Source organism: Squalius cephalus, assembly GCF_949319135.1.
Source record: "Squalius cephalus genome assembly, chromosome: 24".
In the NCBI taxonomy this organism is placed as follows: domain Eukaryota; kingdom Metazoa; phylum Chordata; class Actinopteri; order Cypriniformes; family Leuciscidae; genus Squalius; species Squalius cephalus.
In genome coordinates, this window is record NC_137145.1 from 5,702,702 (window position 1) to 5,721,767 (window position 19,066).

A 19,066-nucleotide genomic window follows, 5' to 3' on the forward strand; every position below is an offset into this window, starting at 1 on the left:
CCTGTGGATATACTGTATTGAAAAACAACTTTGTTACGGGTTAGTGTAACTTTGTAATATTCTTGATCTCTTTCAGCAATCTCTTATACTGTCCGTGAGCGCGCGTGCTTTCCCGCGGGTTCTGCCTTGTTCTGTGACGTGTGTGAAGATCTGCGAGCAGTTCTGACGCCGGAGCCCATCAGAGATCATTCAGCAGGACGCACAGCTCAGCTTCACAAGGTAAGAGCCTATCACTTCACATCCCTTCTTCATTTAGACCGAATGTTCTGTCACTTTACGAGTTTATTTGTGATTATAAATTCATTTATAGGCTTTTTGAGTACGACGCATCAGTTCCGTCGATACGAATAAAACACCTGTAGAACAGAGCAGATGTTTCTGTTAGTGACCGTCTGCATACTCTTTACATTCATAAACGTCTTAAACTGTTACATGGTTTTAGCCTACCATGTGTTATTTTGGAAATACACTGAAACTTTTAGGTAAATCGTAAAAGCTCGTAAATATGTTTGATGTCTCGGTAATGATGATGCTGTCTGCAGAATGTGCTAAAGAAAAAAACTCATTAAAATGTTTAGAATATTTTTTTAGATAGCCTACTTTAGTATTAGCTTTTATTATTGCTTCTTAAAAACAGAAAAGCTCATGTATTTTAAATATTAAAATATGAATAAAAAATGTCAATGTGGCATAACCAACATGCGTTAAGCCATTCTGCTGTCATGTGACAATCAAATAGGCCTATTCCAAGGAAAATATTTAGTGTTCTTTGCTTGAAGGTTAAACCAAATTTTTAACCAAAAGTAAATCATTTTTTTTCTTCTTAAACCAGCCAATGTAAACTTGTTTTTCAATATAGTTTACATTTTAACAATATTGTTTTTCAGTATTATGATTTGGCAATCTTTTGAGGTTTAATCAGAGCTGTAATTGCATTCATAATGGATGAATATATATCTCAATCGCTCCCTCAAGTCAATTTGTTTTATCCCCATGGCTTCCTGAAGCTGTTTAGTGGTTTACCAGCAGTTGAGTCAATTCATGAATACTCCCATTAACATTAACACAAACAACATCCCCTTGTTATTTCTCAATGAATTATGAGACAGCCTGGCTCCAAAGTGACCAACAAGAGTATCCCACATTCTGCAGAGTAAAAAGCCTGCTTGTTGAGTCCATGCATTGACAGAATGTTCTTACGGGGAAAAATAGGCACATACAAAGGGTCCACTTCAATACAGGCAAAAGTCCTGAGAAGGAACAGCTGGTTAAACAAATATTAGGGGCCAAGAGTGTGTAGGCTCATATATAAATTAATAATGCATGGCTTTATTTGACACATGAATGAAGAACTCTGTGTTGCATGGAGGACAGAGTTTGCCATCTATCGGTTTGGAGCAACCTTTAATCTTGAATCTTCAAGCCACTATAGGGACATTTTGCCTAATTTTCTTACCCCATGCAGTTATATATAGATGGACCTGGAGCTGTAGCTGAAACAACAACTTATGAAAAGAAACTATATACAAACGCACTCTCATATATATATATATATATATTCATACCATGCAACTGCATAGTTTCTTTTCAGTCTGTCTGGTCTTTAAGGTGGTAACACCATTGTTTCAGCAGACATAGGGTTCTTTAACTAAAGCTGGTCAATGCAATGCATGTTGCCTTGTTTGCTATTTAGTAGTGGTTAATCAGATCTGTCTGGAGGCTGTTCGGCTGCAGATCTCAAGGTCATGTTGCCAGCTTTCTCAAAGATACGCCTATTAGTGGTTTGTGATGAACATGGTTGAACTCTGACCTTTTCCTTACATGGTTGCCAGAGCACATTAAACCAGCCAATTTTCCAAATGACCTTTCGTCCTCATTCTCCACTGTGTTGTGATGTATATGAGGGTGGCCTGGGGTGATGCAATTAATTTCACCCCTGGTCTCCTCCAGGTTAATGTCTTGCATAACTTCAGGGTCTGTTTTATCTCATTAAACATTGCTCATTTCATGCTTAGATCAGTGTTGTTAATAAGTTTTGAATAGAGATCTACTCAGAAGATCAACATGTTCTTCATTGGTTATTTGCTGCACTTTAGGTTTAGCAAAGAACATCTTGTTATGAAGAACCATTTTACATCGTATTGGGATCTTGAGTTGCTGTGCTCTTTGGACATTATAAAAGCTCTTGATGTAACTTCATGAATTAAAAAAATTATCTTATGACATCAAGCTATAAAACTCTTTTAGTTTTAATTGTGACCTTCTAGGGAATGTGTTGCCTTTCAAAAGGTCAAAAGGCACTCTGTGGCCCTGTTTACACCAGGTATTAAGATGCGTTTTGGTCGATCCAATCACAATTGGACAACACTAAATACAGGTGTAAACAGGGTCTAAAATGTTTTGATCCAAGTTTGATTTGAAGAAGAAAAACATACCAAGCACAATGTTCTCTCACCATTCCTGATTTCTAACACTCACTCACAGTGTCAGAGCAGAAACTAAAGCTGCTGCTTTCCGTATTGTTTTTTCGCCGTCTCCGTTCGTGTTTATATGTAAATTGAGTGAGCTTATTTCGTCCATTAGATCGAAAGATCTGAAAAAGTCTACATTTACCCGTCCATAGACCCTCTCCTCGAAGAAATCAGGACAGAAGTGGTCGAAAGCAGACAAAAGATACAGATTAAAACACAAGGTATAAATGTGTCTCCCTCACTGACTTGTGATTTAATCGACCAAAACACATCTTAATAAAAGATGTAAACAGGGCCTAAAATACATGAATACATGCCTTTTGAGACTGGACTACAATACAACAGTATTAATAGACTGTCTGCTTAATATCTGCTAACACTTTATTTTGATGGTCCCCCAACAGACATTCTATAAGTAACTTTGCAAGTACATGCCAACTTATTCTACTAACCCTAACCTACAGTAACAGTCTGCTAATACTCTAATAAGAGAAGTTGCAAATTAATAAGGGTTCATTGACATGTAGTTGCAAATTTACATATAATTAGTAGAATGTCTAATGTGGACCATTGAAATAAAGTGTAACCCAACACTGAGATTGAAAAATGCTATTTGGACTGAGACAATTAGCTGACCTTTGTTGAGGACACTTACAACTGCATATTTCAGTTTTAATGAATGTTTCAAAATGCTTCATTTCCTGTAAAGTGAACAAACACAGCCTTTTGTTCATAGTAACTATTTCAGAGTTTCTATTTCAGAGTTTTCTATTCATAAATTTTCATTTATGGTATAAATTTGGAGATGCAGATAGCAGGTCTAACTCTAGGGTGTGGGAAAGTATCCGGGTTGTCGAAGCAATGTGTGGATTGGGTGAATATGCGGTAGAGAGATGGTTTTAGTTTATGCATCAGCACTGAGGACTCTTTGTGTGTACTAAGGTGGGGCAAGGGTGACGTCAAAACCCACAGAACTCTAATGAGATGCCGGGCGGGTGGATTGGCATGAACTCGCCCCATGTAGCGCTAGGAGGAAAATATTCTTTCTTGAACTAACAGTTTATTTGTAGTACGGAATATTTAGCTTTCAAATAAATAGACTCAGTAACAGGCTCTGTTTTGGCTGTTGATTTCAAGAATGCTACCTGCTGCTGCCCGATCAAGAAGTCCATCTGCTGTCCACCAGTGACGCCTTAAGATTCCATTTTTGGAGTCGGCATGAGCACCCCTGTTAACACGCCCAGGTTGTGCCGCCAAGTCAAAGGCTCTTTATACACTGAGCACAGAGACCTTCCTCAAGCTGGAGTCTATGAATAGGAGGTACATTGTCTTAAACGAACATGGAACATACTATAAAAACAGTAAGGAGCAGGTACAAGCTGAATGAAAGGCTATATTTACATAACTGCCATTCCCCCCCATTAATTGAATGAAACTGGAACTTTGCTTTAAAGATGTCGTAAGCTTTTCCAGTTAAAGCATTTTGTCTAATACTTGACAAAAATTGTTTAGAAATATAGCTGCAATCAGAAAATACTTAAGTCAAATCCAAATTAATTCACAGCAGATTTACATATTTTAGGATAGTCATCCCATCCCATTTTGTGTACTTTGTTTTCATCAAATCCATTTCCAAACAGTTTACTATATGAAAAAAAAAAAATGGCACTGCATCAGGAGTGACACAAATTGGGGTAAGAAATCAATCAATGTTGTACAATAGGTTTGAAAAACTGAAAACAAACGTAATTAAGCAGAAATTGATCATATATTAGTTACACACCAGTTTTATTAGACATTGAAAAGTGGCTTAATGCATCTTTAATGGGTTATTTATGTTTATCCAACAAGATACTTGAAAATATAGGAGAATAATAATACTAATATTTGTAACTAACATTAACAAAAAGTAATGCTGTAAAATATATTGCTTATTATTGTTAGTTTGTTAGCTATTGCATCATGTTCACAAATGAGACCTTATCGTAAAATGTTACCAGAAAATGTATTTCTTATTCATTTACCTCACACCACAAAATAGTTTTATATGTGGATCTTAGACAGCCTCTTTGTATTATCCCGAACAGAGTCTCTTTATTGTTCATTATGAATGGGTGAACTGTTTTCTGACCTGTGCATATTGTTTCTTAAATAATGTGAAATATTAGAATATTTTAATATAAAAAGGGAACCTCATTTAACTAACCTAGAATTCAGTACAATTCCAATCATACAGGTTTGGAACAACATGAGGATGAATAAATGATGAATATTCTTATTTGTTTGGGTCACTTAGCCTATTTATTTAATTCACAGAATGCAAAAAAAAATAAAAAAATAAAGTGCCTACAAATCACGTCCATGTGTAGTAATAAACTTCCATGACAAAAATGCTGTGTATGACACCTGTAACAAATGGATTTGACTTAAGAACAGAGTCCATGAAATGAACTCACTTTATTAAGTGCTTGCAGAGAGTGGAGGTCGAACACACGCCTGACCTCAAGAGAAAACACATGGAAAGATTTTAAATGTTGTGACATGGCTCTTAAGTTTTGGGAGTGGTGCTTTGGTAACCGAAGACTGCGTAATGACCCGTCCAATTACCCCGTCAATGGGGCCAGTCTTATCCATGTTGGTGTGCTAAATCTCCAGAAGTGTCAGTGGGTCTTTCCATACTGTTTAGACTAGAAAATGAAACGCACAAGGTGAAGCAAAATTCAGTCAATGTTGCCTGAAAGCATCAGATCTACAGAGTATTTAATTACAATTTAAAATTGTTAAGAGGGTAAAGATTTTCAAACAGAGTGAATCATGTCTCCAAAACATTTTTTTTTAACTCAGTGTGGCTCTAATGCCAGGTTTAGACTACACAATATCACCCCGATTTTGGCACAATCCCTTTGACGTAGGGTGTTGTGTTTAATTGTATACGGCAATGCGCGTCGGGTGCAAGAATCAATCGTTTATAGTGTGTCATAGTAGACGACAACTGATACCAGTCATCTACGACGGGTTCTGTCACATATGTGGCATTGACCAATAGAAGCTCTTCCATACACAGCTTTCATACATAGTGAAATGAAAGAGACGATTGCATTGGTGCTGCTATAGGTGGAATTATGCAATGGATGAAAGGTTCATGGAGCTATAGCAACAATACTCCTGCTTTTTTGGCTACGATCAAACTGTCAGTCCAAATCCGATTTTTGTGCATATCCGATTGAAGTCCGATCGGATATAGCAAGTGTGAACGGCCAAAAATCACATGAAATGCGATATTCTACAAATCTGCTTCGAGCTACATTCATATGTGGTTTGAAATCCTATTCTGGAAATTCAGTCAGACATTGTTATAAGAAACATGCTGAAAGTCGCTTCAGAAACAAGGTTATGTTGTTGCAAAGTCCAGAACGAGCAGAAAATTAAAATATAAATGGAGACATGTTTTGAAACCGGCGGAGACAACAGCACGGAATAAAGCCGCTCATACCAGCCTCCTACGTTTCTGCCACTGCCTCAAAAAACTCAAAATATTGCCATAAAAACCAATGCAGATATTCCGGAAAACGAAAGAGCGGCATCACACAAAAACAAGTAACCCACTTCTAGCCAAAATAACCTTGAATTTGGTTAGCCTATATGTCATTTTTGCCAAAATGCTATTTGGCAATAGTATGATATTCCATCATGTAAGCAAAGTCAACAGCTATTACTATTACTAAAGTATACAGCTATTTGTTTGGTTTCATTTCTTTGACATGTTCTATGCATAGCCTGTACATCTATTCTTGGGCTATGGTTAGACGTCTATTACATTTTGGATGGCTTTTAGACGTTTAGGCATTTAGATAACTAAATGTATCTAAATGGTAGGACATGTTGAGTAAATTAAACAGGATGTTTCTGAGAAAAACCTGTGCGAGTGACATACATTAAAAATAAGCCTGATTTCAATGTAAATGAGAGGTTTTAGGATTCCATTCATACACTGTCATCGGCCTAATGTCTGGTGCAGAAAGATTGTGTGGCCTTCAAAGACAGTGAGTTGTTTGAAGGGTGAAAACAGTCCTCTTATTGATGTTATGGAGATTAAGTGTTACGATGCACTTTGAAGAATCAAACGTAAGCTTTAAGAACAAGTCATTGAAATCACAGGTTTACACTGCATCTATTTCTGTTGACCTGTTTCTTTATTCACCTGAAAATCACCTCTGCCATCTGCACAGGTCTACTGTGGACTCAGCAGGTTTACTGCCTTAGGCCGTTCAATTATGTCTACCTTTCCTCGCAAGAATAATTAACCCATTTACCAAACCCATTACAGACTAAATCTTAATCTAACATGCGCATATATTCATCTCACGCTGAAATTAGAGCATGCTCTCTATTTCTGCTATCAGGTGTTATTAGGATTGCTAAAGGACATCTCTGTGCTGTAAGTTTAGGTAACATCTTAATTAAAATGGACAAATGCAGACTGATTAATCAGTATGGATTATATATAATGGTCCATTACTAGTAAAGATGTATTGCATTTCTTTGACAAACTGCAATTATACTTTGCAATGCTTTCTGAAAGAGCACATTGCTTGAAATCAGGTTGACTAGCATAATGCAGGATCACTGAAAGTTCCATTTTTTTCTATATTTGCCTGGCACTCAATAAATTAAAGTGAAAAAAAAAAAAAACTCAACCACTATCACTTCTCGAGATCTACTTCCAAATGAAGAAAGGAATAGCCCCCATAGTATTGTAAAGTGATCAGCGACGACTACTCAAATCAACCACTTAAGGGATTATGTTTTGGCATATTAGGGAATGGGGTCAAAGGGGAATGAGGTTCTGGCCAAAAAGAATCCATAATCTCCCTGAGTTTTACAGCTGCTCAGAAACCAGTAGGATTTGTTGGGGAATGACATAATGAAATGCCCCCCAAGTTGTCTCAATGACCATTGTGTAGTCAAACTTTGTATACTGTCAAGTCGTGCATTTAGTCTACGAACCTAGACTTGTCTAGCAGAATATTTTCTTGTACTAACAAAATACTTTTTTAACAAAAGTTCTAAGTAAAGACTGTAAATATTTAGTTCTATTCAGAAACACAAATCTTTTTTATCTTTGAAATTGTTTTTTTTATAAGCCATACCCAATGCATTAAAAATTACTATTTACATGAGAATACATGGGAAGGTTAATTTCAGAGCCATTGCTATCAAACATCACTTTAAAATGACACTAATAGACATGTGCTTAAAAGCCCAGTTAGCTAAACACTTTACATCATTCCCTTAAAAAGTATAACAAAAGAAAGGTTTGGGTCTTGCAAAGGAGATTTCCATATGAGGATTGGAAAGTTCTACAGAAACAATCTGGGACAAGCTGTGCTTGAGTTTAACAAGCATGTTTAATCAGGACCGATTCCAGGCCTCAGATTGTTGACAAGTTATTTATTTTCTTCACAGATGATGACATGGTTTTCTGCTTATTCCACTGCAGCAAGAGTTTGCAAGTGACCTGGTCAAAGACCTTGAGCATGTTTAATGAAAAATTGGCATTGTTGTTAAACAATAAATTAAGCTGGCAATGCTTATTTCAAAGATCAGGATTTAATGTCAAGATGGTAACAGCAACCTGGCTTAAACGTACAATAACAAGAGGAGTACAAGGTTAAGTATCAGAGTATTGAGTCACTTTTTAAACTGGGCTGTCTTAAAGCAAATCCACCAATCAGATTTGTTTTCTGGCAGCAAGTGATTTCAACAACAAGGGACTTTTTCCCCCAATTGCAGAATCGGTGCCTCTTCCCAGAAGATAAGTTCTCAAGTTGTGCAAGACTAAGATTCTTGTGATGCTTATGTGAATTAGCTGGTGGTCTGGCACTGTTTCTAAACCATTGCTGTTTTCTGATCAACTGCAGTCTATGCGTTTAGGACGTTTACCCACATTTAAAAACTCAAGGCATGGATTGTTTTCCCTGTGCTTGACCTCACTGTATACAATGGAGTGTCACAAAGGAATGTGGTTGGTAACAGTGTTCTCTGTCAACAGCACAGTAAGTGTGGATAAGAGTTAAAGGTCTGTGTTTGGTTAACCGTCAGCATGCAAAACAGAGCATGTTTGACAGTCGTTACACTAAAAAGGCCTTAGGGTCATTTGGGCGGGAACAAATTCTTTTAACAGTAATAGTTGTGCCGTAAAATAGCCTCGTAGGGTAATTCAGCACAGCAGACCCATGTGGCGTCCTCCAAGCCCCTACCCAATGCAGGGTATTACTTTTTTTGAAACAATGCCTAGAGCTCGTTTGCATTGTCTTTTGTCTTTTTTTTTTTTTTTTTTTTTTGCAACAGAGGACTTGGTATCCTTCTCCTACCCTGAACCCATATGATTTGACCTTGTCACAGTTGAGCAAGCTCACTGTACCGAGGTAACTTATCTGTCACAGGAGAGGGCACTGCATCTGCAAGTCCTCACTGTTATCAGCGGTGGCTTCCTGGTATGCGTAATGACTGTTTGCAGGCTGGGTTTGGGGGGGTTGGCTATTCTGCAGAGCAGTTCTGCTGACTGCAGTAGAGAGGAACTACCTCAGTGCGTCAGCACTCTGAAATGAATGAAGAAAAAACGAATCAATCAGAGTGACTGCAGAGAGAGAGGGAAGAGTCTACACACTTTCTAAACCTGATCTTTTGTGTAGCCTTCCTCACATGCGCTAGTGGCTGGGAGCACGCGCTCCGTAAGATGGTAAGTCCTTTCTGAGCTTGGTGTCTGTAGGGAAACGAACTGTGTTGTAGAAGTGTGCCTGCAAAGTTTTGTGCTAGTTTGTGCCGTAGTGAGCATGCCAACTGCACTTTTCTCACACTTCAGTGCCTCTTAAGGTGAAGGGTACAGGAGGCAGTCCTGCAGCACTGTCGGATTGCACTGATATTAATTGGGATTTATGCATGCGTGGAAAGTTTAACGTTCCTAGTCATTTATTTCTGTAGCTGTCCTTTTTGTGTCAGTGTCTTTCTAAACGATGTGACGAGAAGGACACTGTGTGCGCTTGTGTCTAGGTGACAGCACTGCACTGGGGAGTTACTGCAGATGGAAACGTGCATGCAATCTGGTGCAAGTCACAAAATACTGAACTCTCTCACAAACTCCATAAAGCCTAAAAATATAACTGTAAAGAATGTCTCCATAATATGAACTAGTTGGGATATACAGTAGATAAATGGTTTTGTAAAATGCAAACTGTCTGACAGCCCTTATTCTTGTGTTCTCTATGTAGTGAAGTACCCCCCCAACCCCCCGGTGCTATAAATCAAGATGGCCTTCCTGCTTCTCTTCCTCTTGGTCCTCTCTGAGAGCCGAGCTGACAACTTTGATGAGGCATACAGTGACCTGGAACACTACAGGACAATATACATATCAGGTAAGAGATGGGAAAAGGTGTGTTTGTGTGTGAAAGTAAATTGTAGAAAGAGAGTGTAGAGAGATAGAGAGGGGGTTGTACTGCCCATCCCCTAAATGGTGCTCCCCCTCCAGCATTTCTTAACAGGGGCACTCACTGTAATTATCTCATTGGGTGTTGGCTTAGGTGATTCAAAACCCTCTGGCTCCCATCACAGGACGCAAAGTGGCTGGAATTACTTACTACAAGTGTTAAATAATTGATAAGCTCCATATTTACTCACGCTGAGATATGATAATAGTATCAGCCTCCCTGACCGCATATGCAAAACAACCAAGATTAGTTTGTGTGAACAACAATATATTAAGTATAAGTATAAAAACACCATAATGTGTCGACAAGAAAAGATGCAATGACAAGTGATTACAACTATCTCAGTAAAATGTTGACCCAAACAACCACATCAAATGCACAACAAGTCTTGGTAGCTTGTGTTCAATTTCTATTTTGAATCATGCAAAGTAGCCATCAGTGAAATCCCATTTGTTCAAAAAAAACGGAAATCATGTGGCACTTACCTTCCAACATTTTTAAAGACGAAAACTTGTTGCATTGCACCTGGTTAGGACACTGTGCCAGTGCCTGTATTTTAAAGCTTGGTTGATGTTTTGACAGAGAAGCATTCCCTTAGCAGAAGCTGAATTCATCTGCAGTTTAGCTGCAGTGTGTCTTTGCTGACCGGATAACTTGCAGGTTTTCATCAGATCCAACAGGGTGTTGCTGAGAACTTGTTTGTGACAGTCTAACTCAGATCCTTATCTGATCCCTGTCTATGGGAAGAGTATGGGAGAGTTTTATTTTGATATACAAATCCCTCTTACAGTTATTTATAAATGAAAACTGTCAGGCATTTCTATATTTATATGTGCACTAAAATGGTTGCAAGAGTAGCAAGCAACACCTACTGGAGTGTCTTCATTGGAAGAGCATGCACAGTTTCTGTCATAAACATGTAGGGGAGTTTTATTCCTAAGAAATGTAGCAAACAGGATGATTCATGTATTTGCATAACCACAACAGCATGTAGCAATAAGACAAAGAGAGATTCACAATATCATCTTTGTGGAACGCCTTATTGTTATTGGACACCAACCAATGCAACAGGGACAAAAAGAATCAGAGCCATGGCAATTAAATCAGTTGCAATCTGCATTAATATTGTATCTATTTCTTTACTTACTACTTGCATGAATATCTGAATATCACTTTCTTTGATTTTTAGAAAATGGCCCCCGACTCTCAGTTGACACAGCACAACCCAAAGTAATTTCACAACGTGGAGGCAACGCAACACTGCCATGCAAGTTCAACCGGGATCCCTCGTCTGCCCCAAATCCCAAACTGAGGATTAAATGGACTAAACTGACTTCAGACTATCTTAAGGAAATCGATGTTTTCGTAGCTTTGGGCTTTCACAAAAAGAGCTACGGTCAATTCCATGGCCGTGTGCACCTTCAGGCTGCCAGCGAGAATGATGCCTCACTGGTTATCACTGAGATCATGCTGGAGGATTATGGGAAATACAAGTGTGAAGTCATCGATGGCTTGGAGGATGATACAGCAGTTGTATCCCTTGACCTGCAAGGTAAAGCATAGATTCATGTTATCTTGCTGGTTTTTCCTGCACAATCTCAAGGAGATGTTCCTCTAGCAACATTTAGCCTAGTCACACAACACTAGGTCTTTAAAGGATTAGTTCACTTTAAAAAAAAAATTTGTAGATAATTTACTCACCCCGATGTCATCCAAGATATCCATGTCTTTAAAGAAATTAAGGTTTTTGAGGACAGAATGGACTTCAATGGCAACCAACTATTCCAATGTTCAAAGAAGGTTCAAATGCCCGTCTCAATGCAGCTTCAAAGGCTTGACACGATCCCAGTCGAGAAGTAAGGGTCTTATGTAGCGAAACGATCGGTAATTAAAAAAAAAAAAAAAAACAATTATATACTTTTTAACCACAAATGCCCATCTTGTACCCTCTCTGAGATGTGCCACATATTACGTCATCACGTTGGAAAGGTCACAGAATTTTTTTTTTAATAATAATAATAAATTAAAACAAAGATGTCGGACGATTTTGAAGTTGGAGGAGAAAATGAGATGGAATTTTTCGCCCTTCCCTACCTTTTTGAACTGGAGTACACAGACAAATAACTTAGATAGATGACGTGACGCGTGACCTTTCCAACGCGATGACGCAATGCGTGGCACATCTCAGAGATGGTACACGATGAGCATTTGTGGTTAAAAATTATATATATTTATTTTTTAAGAAAATGACCGATCATTTCGCTAGATAAGACCCTTATTTCTCGAATCGTGTAGAGACTTTGAAGCTGCATTGAGACGGACATTTGAACCTTCTTTGAACATTGGTATAGTTGGTTGCCATTGAAGTCCATTATATGAAATCCTGGAATGTTTTCCTCAAAAACCTTAATTTCTTTTCGACTAATGAAACAAAGACATGGATATCTTGGATAACATAGGGGTGAGTAAATTATCAGCAAAGGTTTTTGAGAAAGTGAACTAATCCTTTAAGGTACTGTAGTTTTAGTTTTGTTTCAGAAGATTTTGTTAAGTCTTACCTTGTTGCTTGAAGATGCTTGAAGTTTTGCTGGTGAACAACATGGCTAGCAGGTCTACCAGTCGTCATTTGGTTGTGTTAATGCAAGTATTGTACGTTATCATTAACCAAATTGTTTTCTATCTATATTCTGTACATCTTCTGCATATTTTCAAACATGGTATCCTCTAAAGTGGCCACATTTTGTTGGTGCATGTAAAAATGTTGCTACAGCAACATTACCATTGTGACACTGGGCTGGATTTTTTGGAATATTACACAATACTATACACAGTTTATGCAACATCCTTGGCTGTTCCTCAAGCTAATTAGATATGAGATAGCATTGTGCTGACTCTCTTCACACTGTGTGCAAGGTACACACTATTTAATAGTCTTATAATGCAGACTAGAACAACTTTTAAATCTGGACCATCAGCAAGATCCTGACACAAGAGCAATCAGGGCCAAATAATGGGACATTTATTTGGTCCTTGCTGTCTGCATTCTTGGCATTACTTCAGATGCATGCAACAAATCAAAATTTAGATGGTCCATTGGAAAAAAACTGATTTAGCAATCAGGAATTTGATTATTGCCAGATTACACACATAATAAAAGGACTTCTATTATGAAATTATACAATTTCATACCTTTTCTGGTCTTCGACTTTCTACAGGCATTGTGTTTCCATATTTTCCTCGACTGGGTCGTTACAACCTGAACTTCCCTGATGCTGAGAAAGCTTGCAGTGACCAGGATGCCATTGTGGCATCTTTCGACCAGCTGTACGATGCCTGGAGAGACGGGTTGGATTGGTGCAATGCAGGGTGGCTCAGTGACGGATCGGTGCAATACCCCATCACCAAACCCAGAGAGCCATGTGGAGGCAAAAACACCATTCCCGGTGTGAGGAATTATGGGATGCGTGACAAGCAAAAAGAAAGATATGATGTCTTCTGTTTCACCTCTAACTACAAAGGTTGGTCCTTTTTGATAAAAGACATTTAAAATAGGCTAGCAACTCCAAAAAATGTAAAGCAACTGATCTGATACATAATGTGTGGAAAAAACTAATTGAGTTCAGCCATGCAAAGAATCTCTAATGAAAATGATTGGCTTTGGGAATAAACACTTTCCCTTTTCTTTTTTCCAGGACGTTTCTATTATTTGATACACCCTTCCAAGCTTACATATAATGAAGCAGTGCAGGCATGTCAAAAGGATGGTGCTCAGATTGCCAAAGTCGGGCAGATGTACGCAGCATGGAAGCTTCTGGGCTACGACCGCTGCGACGCAGGCTGGCTGGCAGACGGTAGTGTACGATACCCGATCTCAAGACCACGCAGACGGTGCAGTCCCACAGAGGCCGCCGTACGCTTCTCTGGATTCCCAGACAAGAAGCACAAACTCTACGGTGTCTACTGCTACAAGAGTGACAACTGAGCATACAAACCATACAACTCACGAACTAAATGTAATAATGTAAGGCGTTAGTTCGAGTGCATTAAAACTGTGACAAAGTCTCTAGATACTGTAATACAGAAGGATTTGAGGATAAAGGAAGTATTTGGTGTTTGTTTGAAGGAAAGATTCTGTAGGATTAGGCACCTCAGGCGCCCTCTTCCCTCAAAATCAGGAATTCACTACAAGATGGCAACAGGACAGGAATAGTATTCATAGGATGCCACAGAAATTATAGCTACGTGTTTCAGGTCTGAACTATCATATACAGCAGTGCTGAAGGAAGAGATATTTGACAAGATTGCAGTAGAAATTCACACTGTGCTCTTCCATTTAGCATGCAGTAGCCTGAGGGATGTTCTAGAACCGAATGACAAAAAAGCTTAAATACTTTCAACTGATACCTTTGGGCAATTAGTTTGTCATTCAAGAACATCATATCCCATATAAATAGCATGATGGAAAATATATTTTCTGTTGATAGGAAAACAAATTCAACAAAAGTGCTAAATACCATACAGAAAAGTTATGGCACAATGAACGCGATTTTTCCTTTTGCCATCCTTAAAGGGTGCTAAATTATATTATTTCTTAAAAACATACCTTTTTAAATTTAGTTCAAAAACAGTTTATGTGTGGACCAAACCATGTTGAGTCATATGTCGCATTAAGAAACAAAACATTGTTCTGTGATTTTTTTTAACTATTGAAATATACAAGTAGAGTGTTTATAAATGTATGTTAATTATCTTTTTTCTTGAAACAATGTGTTTATAAGATGTCTCCCCTACATCACAATGTAAGAACTTCAGAGCTCCACGGTATCGACCTTGTCACTGTCAAACGTTTTTTTTTTCTCCAGGATGATGAAGAAATTTGTTGTTCATACCACAGACATCATAACAAAAACACTGTGTTTCAAAAGTAAATCAATTGTTTTTAGTATTTCTGTTCTGTTCTATTTCAGACCTGAAATTCATCAATTCATGAAACCATAGAAAACCTATCTTCAAACATAGCCCATAGCGATGGTGCCAAATGTTAATACAAATTAGTTTGCTAGAGTAAGTTGTGCTAAAGAAAGCACACGGCCCAGTTTCTAGCCCATGTGATGAGTAGTTTTAGTCTATGCATGTTACCGTTTACAAATAGCAAGACTGAGGTGGTCAAAAAGATGACAGTGCTAATGACCATGTTGTGTTACTTAGTAAAAGAAAAACAGCACAATGAAATTTATCTTCTATTGTAGAAAAAATGGACCTTGCAGGTAAAGGTTTACTCAAAGACGAAGCAAAAAAATAATGGCACAACAAAAAAGTGCATAGTTAGCATGTTGCATTCAGTCTTGTCTATGAAGCAGTAGACCTTCAGAAAAACATGTCAAGCCAAGGCATTTGGAAACAAACAATTAAAACAGACTGCCAAGCTAAGACAAAAACAACTTAATATTGTTTTATTCTTGTTATCATCACTATTAGAGTCAACACAGCCAGTTTAGAACTACGGTCAAGAGTTTTAGCCGCTACACTAAATTACCAGCTCCACAAAATATTTCTAAATATTAAAGGTTTCAAAATAATTGCATATGTATTCACATTCATTTCATTTCGTTTTGACTCTGGCAACTGTACATGTGCCTTGTTTACAAGACTTCAGAATAAATTTTAGAACTGGATGCTTAGATATGTCTTTATAGGCAGCGTTAACATTTTTCACCCTTGTTTTGTGTACATAAAGTATAATTAAAGGGATGATTTGACTGTATCAATGTAAAAAAAAAAAAAAAAAAAACATTGACCCAAAAAAATAAACAATCAGTCAAATACATATTTGGTGTGGTTGTTTTCTCACTGCCAAAACATAAAAGAAAAGAAAAAAAAATAAATAAAAATGGCAAGAAAGAGAAATAGCAAATATGTCATTATATTTGTTTTGCCAGTTCTCTCACATAAATTTTGTCTCAGCTAATTGGCTCAATAAATAAATAAATACAAATTAAACCCCCAAAACATATGGTAGGGATGAGGTTGGTATCTAAAAACTGTACATGTTATATTTTAATCATGTTATTCGAACCTGCAAAATTTAACAACAGGATTCATCAACATTGCCGACTATGATGGCCTAAAGGCTAACTAGCCTATGTCATGGACTAATGTCACAAAGCTATTTGTTATGGGTCTTTAACTAAAGATAGTTATGTGGTAACTGTGTATTTTCACTTTAGTCTTTTCAGGTCAGGTACGTGTCAATTAAACTGAAACCATATTTCTGGTCTCAATACACTTGCTAGCCAAAGTCACTCAGAAAACACAAGTGGAATGACATATTTACCCTCTTGGAATTGCTCAATTTATTATCAGATGTAATCTTAAAAGTGTTCATGTTTAACCATCCCCATCCTTACCTTGTCAACGTTAGCAAGTCGGTTACGGCGTCGAGAAGAAAGTCGTCAAAACGTCTGTTCATTCCCGTCACACGTCAACTTCAAGATGGCGCGGGAAAATCTCCGTTACCGTTACATCGCCCTCTTTTGGTTAGCATCAGCCATAACAACTTTCTATCACAATTAACGTGGAATTTTTATGAAATTGGCAATCAAACACACGGTTTAAACGTGTTCATAATATACTAATAGCGTTTTATTATTTAAAATCTCACAGTTCATTCATTGTTATAGGCCTATGTATCTTCAGCAATAAATTAAACTTCTATGGCTTCATGTAACATTTGTAATAATGTTTGACAAAACTGCTAGTTCATTCAACCACACATACAGTATTCATATTTTCATATTTTACCATGACATTCATTTAAAAAAGTAAAAATGATTACAAACCCACATATTAAAAAAAAACTAAAATATATATTTCGATGCCATATGAGAATATGATTATGAGAGTGTACAATAGTTTGGTGTTATCGGAGTAATCCTCACAACTAGAGAGGATGCTGCCGAGGAAGATGACGATAAAGATTTGTTTTCCAGTCATGAGTTGCAGTCCTTTCAGCATTGTTTGTCCTCCAGCCCCGTGACATCCCTTTTTCATCCCTCACCACAATGTGAAACAATATAATGCCTATTGTTCTTTTACTCTTTGTACATGCGTACTGTAATTGTTTTGTTTATACTCTGCTCGTACCATAGTGCTCTTTTATTGAGCCATAGAGAAAAGGAAATCCCGTTCTTCGTAAGCAAAGGATACGGATGACTTTTTAAAAAATTACAGTCAACATTCACAGCTGTTTTTACTTGTTCATTATCTCTACTATATACATTTCAACCAGAGACCCCCCTCCCCTTGTCAAAACATTAAGACATTATTACAATATGCGATGTACACTATTGCATAGTCAAAGATAAAGTACACTCTCAGTGGGTGTGTGATGGTGTTTTTTTTGCAGTCCCTCAGGGTAATTCACTTCGGCTCTAAAACATTCATCAGGCACATAGTTTGGCTTAGCCCCTTTCGACTGAAGACCTTCTCTGTGGATGTGAAGCATCTGTAGCTCTGGTTGGAGATCAGTGTATGGAGTCCTCAGTTGTTTTTAACCAGCGATGATGGTACTGCGCCGACCCACTGTAGCGTCTCTTACTGTTGTTGTAATAGTTATTGTTTTGATATTTGTGTGCATACGTCTTCTGGTAGGTAGATGCTGCAGATTGAAAGGGCAAAGATATGTTCATTTTTACCCAAAAATGAAAATTTTGTCATTATTTACTCGAAAGAAAAATTATTGCAAAATGTCTTGAGTGAGACATTCATTTGATATGAAGGTTTTTATTTTTTGAATAATCACTTAAATAGCAAAAATGCTTTTGTGTGACTTCAGAAGACCTGGAATGTACTTTCCAATTTTTTTTTTTTTTAAAAAGGGGAAAGAGCACTAAAGTAATTTTCAGTAATCAAAAATCATTAAAAATGGTTTCAATTAATAAAAAGTAAATAAATAAACTTTAAAAATTAAAAACCTAAAAATGTAGGCCTACTTATAAATTGTAGTCGGTCACTGATTCCAAGTTACAAGACAAAAAATGTAGTTAGTAACATAATCCATTACATTACAAATTTAAGGTAATATGATCCGACTACTTTTTGATTACTTTTAGATTACTTTTGACCTGAATGCATGGCCAATGAATTATGAATAATTTACTGCCATTGTGAGAACAACATGTAATCAATATGTATTTTAAAACATAATATAATCTAATTACAAGCACTTCATTTTTGGAATCTGATTACGTAATCGAGATTACATGTTATCAGTTACTAACCAAAACCTTATATATATATGGTGCTGGGTAGTAACTGATTACATGTAATCTAATGTAATATAATTATGTATTAAGTTTAAATACCAGTAAACCAAAAAAATGAATAAAACTTAAAATTAAATGAAAATGAAAACTGAAAATATAAAAATAAAAACAAATTCAAAACTTTAATAATATATAAATAATACTAAAACAGCACTATAATCAGAGACTTACGATTCAAGCATGTGATTTTGGGCTTGTCCCAGTGGCCATCTTCTTGGCATCTGATAGTAGGAACGTGTCTTTGGATGAAGCCGTCCTTGCAGTGGTACCTGACCAGAGAGTTGATTTCATAGCGCGGCTTCATGCTGCCATAGATATGGGCGTCTTTTATGACAGGGGGCTGACCACAGGACACTGGGACAGAGCGAAAAAGAAGGTCAAAGACAATGAACTCACAGTAAGCAACACTGCAGACTAGCTGAGGAGGTCTCACCAGTGCCCTTCTTGCAGGTGAAGGTCAGGTGGTAATTGCACGGCACATCATTCCACTGGCCGTTCTCGTGCCAGATCATCACCACGCAGTCCTCGCCCGTGGAGAAGAAGCTGTCCGGCTGACCCTCTCTCCAGTTTTCAAATTGCTAGTGCACAGGGACACAAGTAGAGTGTGTTATTCTATCCGTGCACCACTGCATGTGCCCACACGAGGGTGCAAATATCACACGTAAGAATCAAAATAGAATGAATTTTATACACATCTGGAAGGGCTACATGGGACTTTCCTTGATTAAATGGGGAAAAGGGATGATGCGTTATTCAAACAAAATGTACTGCTGCATTCAATTTG

The 19,066-nt window shown here is 37.4% G+C and overlaps 2 protein-coding genes across 3 annotated transcripts in view; one reads left to right on the forward strand and one right to left on the reverse strand.

The window, feature by feature from the left end:
• The first annotated feature begins 142 nt into the window (after positions 1–142).
• hapln1b (hyaluronan and proteoglycan link protein 1b) lies at positions 143–15,729 on the forward strand. Of its 2 annotated transcripts, none has more exons than XM_079860491.1 (5): positions 143–219; positions 9,743–9,886; positions 11,148–11,510; positions 13,174–13,476; positions 13,651–15,729. In XM_079860491.1, exons 2-5 carry the CDS (start codon positions 9,781–9,783, stop codon positions 13,938–13,940), a joined length of 1,062 nt encoding a protein of 353 aa, XP_079716617.1. In that variant the 5' UTR covers positions 143–219; positions 9,743–9,780; the 3' UTR covers positions 13,941–15,729. The 2 variants fall into 2 exon arrangements, with proteins under 2 accessions (XP_079716617.1, XP_079716616.1); XM_079860490.1 differs by lacking the exon at positions 143–219 and adding an exon at positions 8,816–9,213.
• Positions 15,730–16,523: 794 nt separating this feature from the next.
• The window catches only part of vcanb (versican b), a 32,846-nt gene continuing 30,303 nt past the window's right edge, over positions 16,524–19,066 (reverse strand). The window contains exons 13-15 of the mRNA XM_079860484.1: positions 18,716–18,860; positions 18,454–18,636; positions 16,524–17,615 (exon numbers count right to left, since the gene is read on the reverse strand). Coding sequence (XP_079716610.1) covers positions 17,482–17,615; positions 18,454–18,636; positions 18,716–18,860 — 462 coding nt within the window. The 3' untranslated portion in view covers positions 16,524–17,481. The remainder of the gene's footprint in view (positions 17,616–18,453; positions 18,637–18,715; positions 18,861–19,066) is intronic.

Excerpts from the sequence above, each read along its gene's own strand:
- hapln1b (XM_079860491.1), top strand. The coding sequence starts at position 9,781 with ATGGCCTTCCTGCTTCTCTTCCTCTTGGTCCTCTCTGAGAGCCGAGCT. Across the intron at positions 11,511-13,173 it reads TGTATCCCTTGACCTGCAAG|GCATTGTGTTTCCATATTTT; the intron begins GTAAAGCATAGA and ends GACTTTCTACAG. Across the intron at positions 13,477-13,650 it reads TTTCACCTCTAACTACAAAG|GACGTTTCTATTATTTGATA; the intron begins GTTGGTCCTTTT and ends TCTTTTTTCCAG.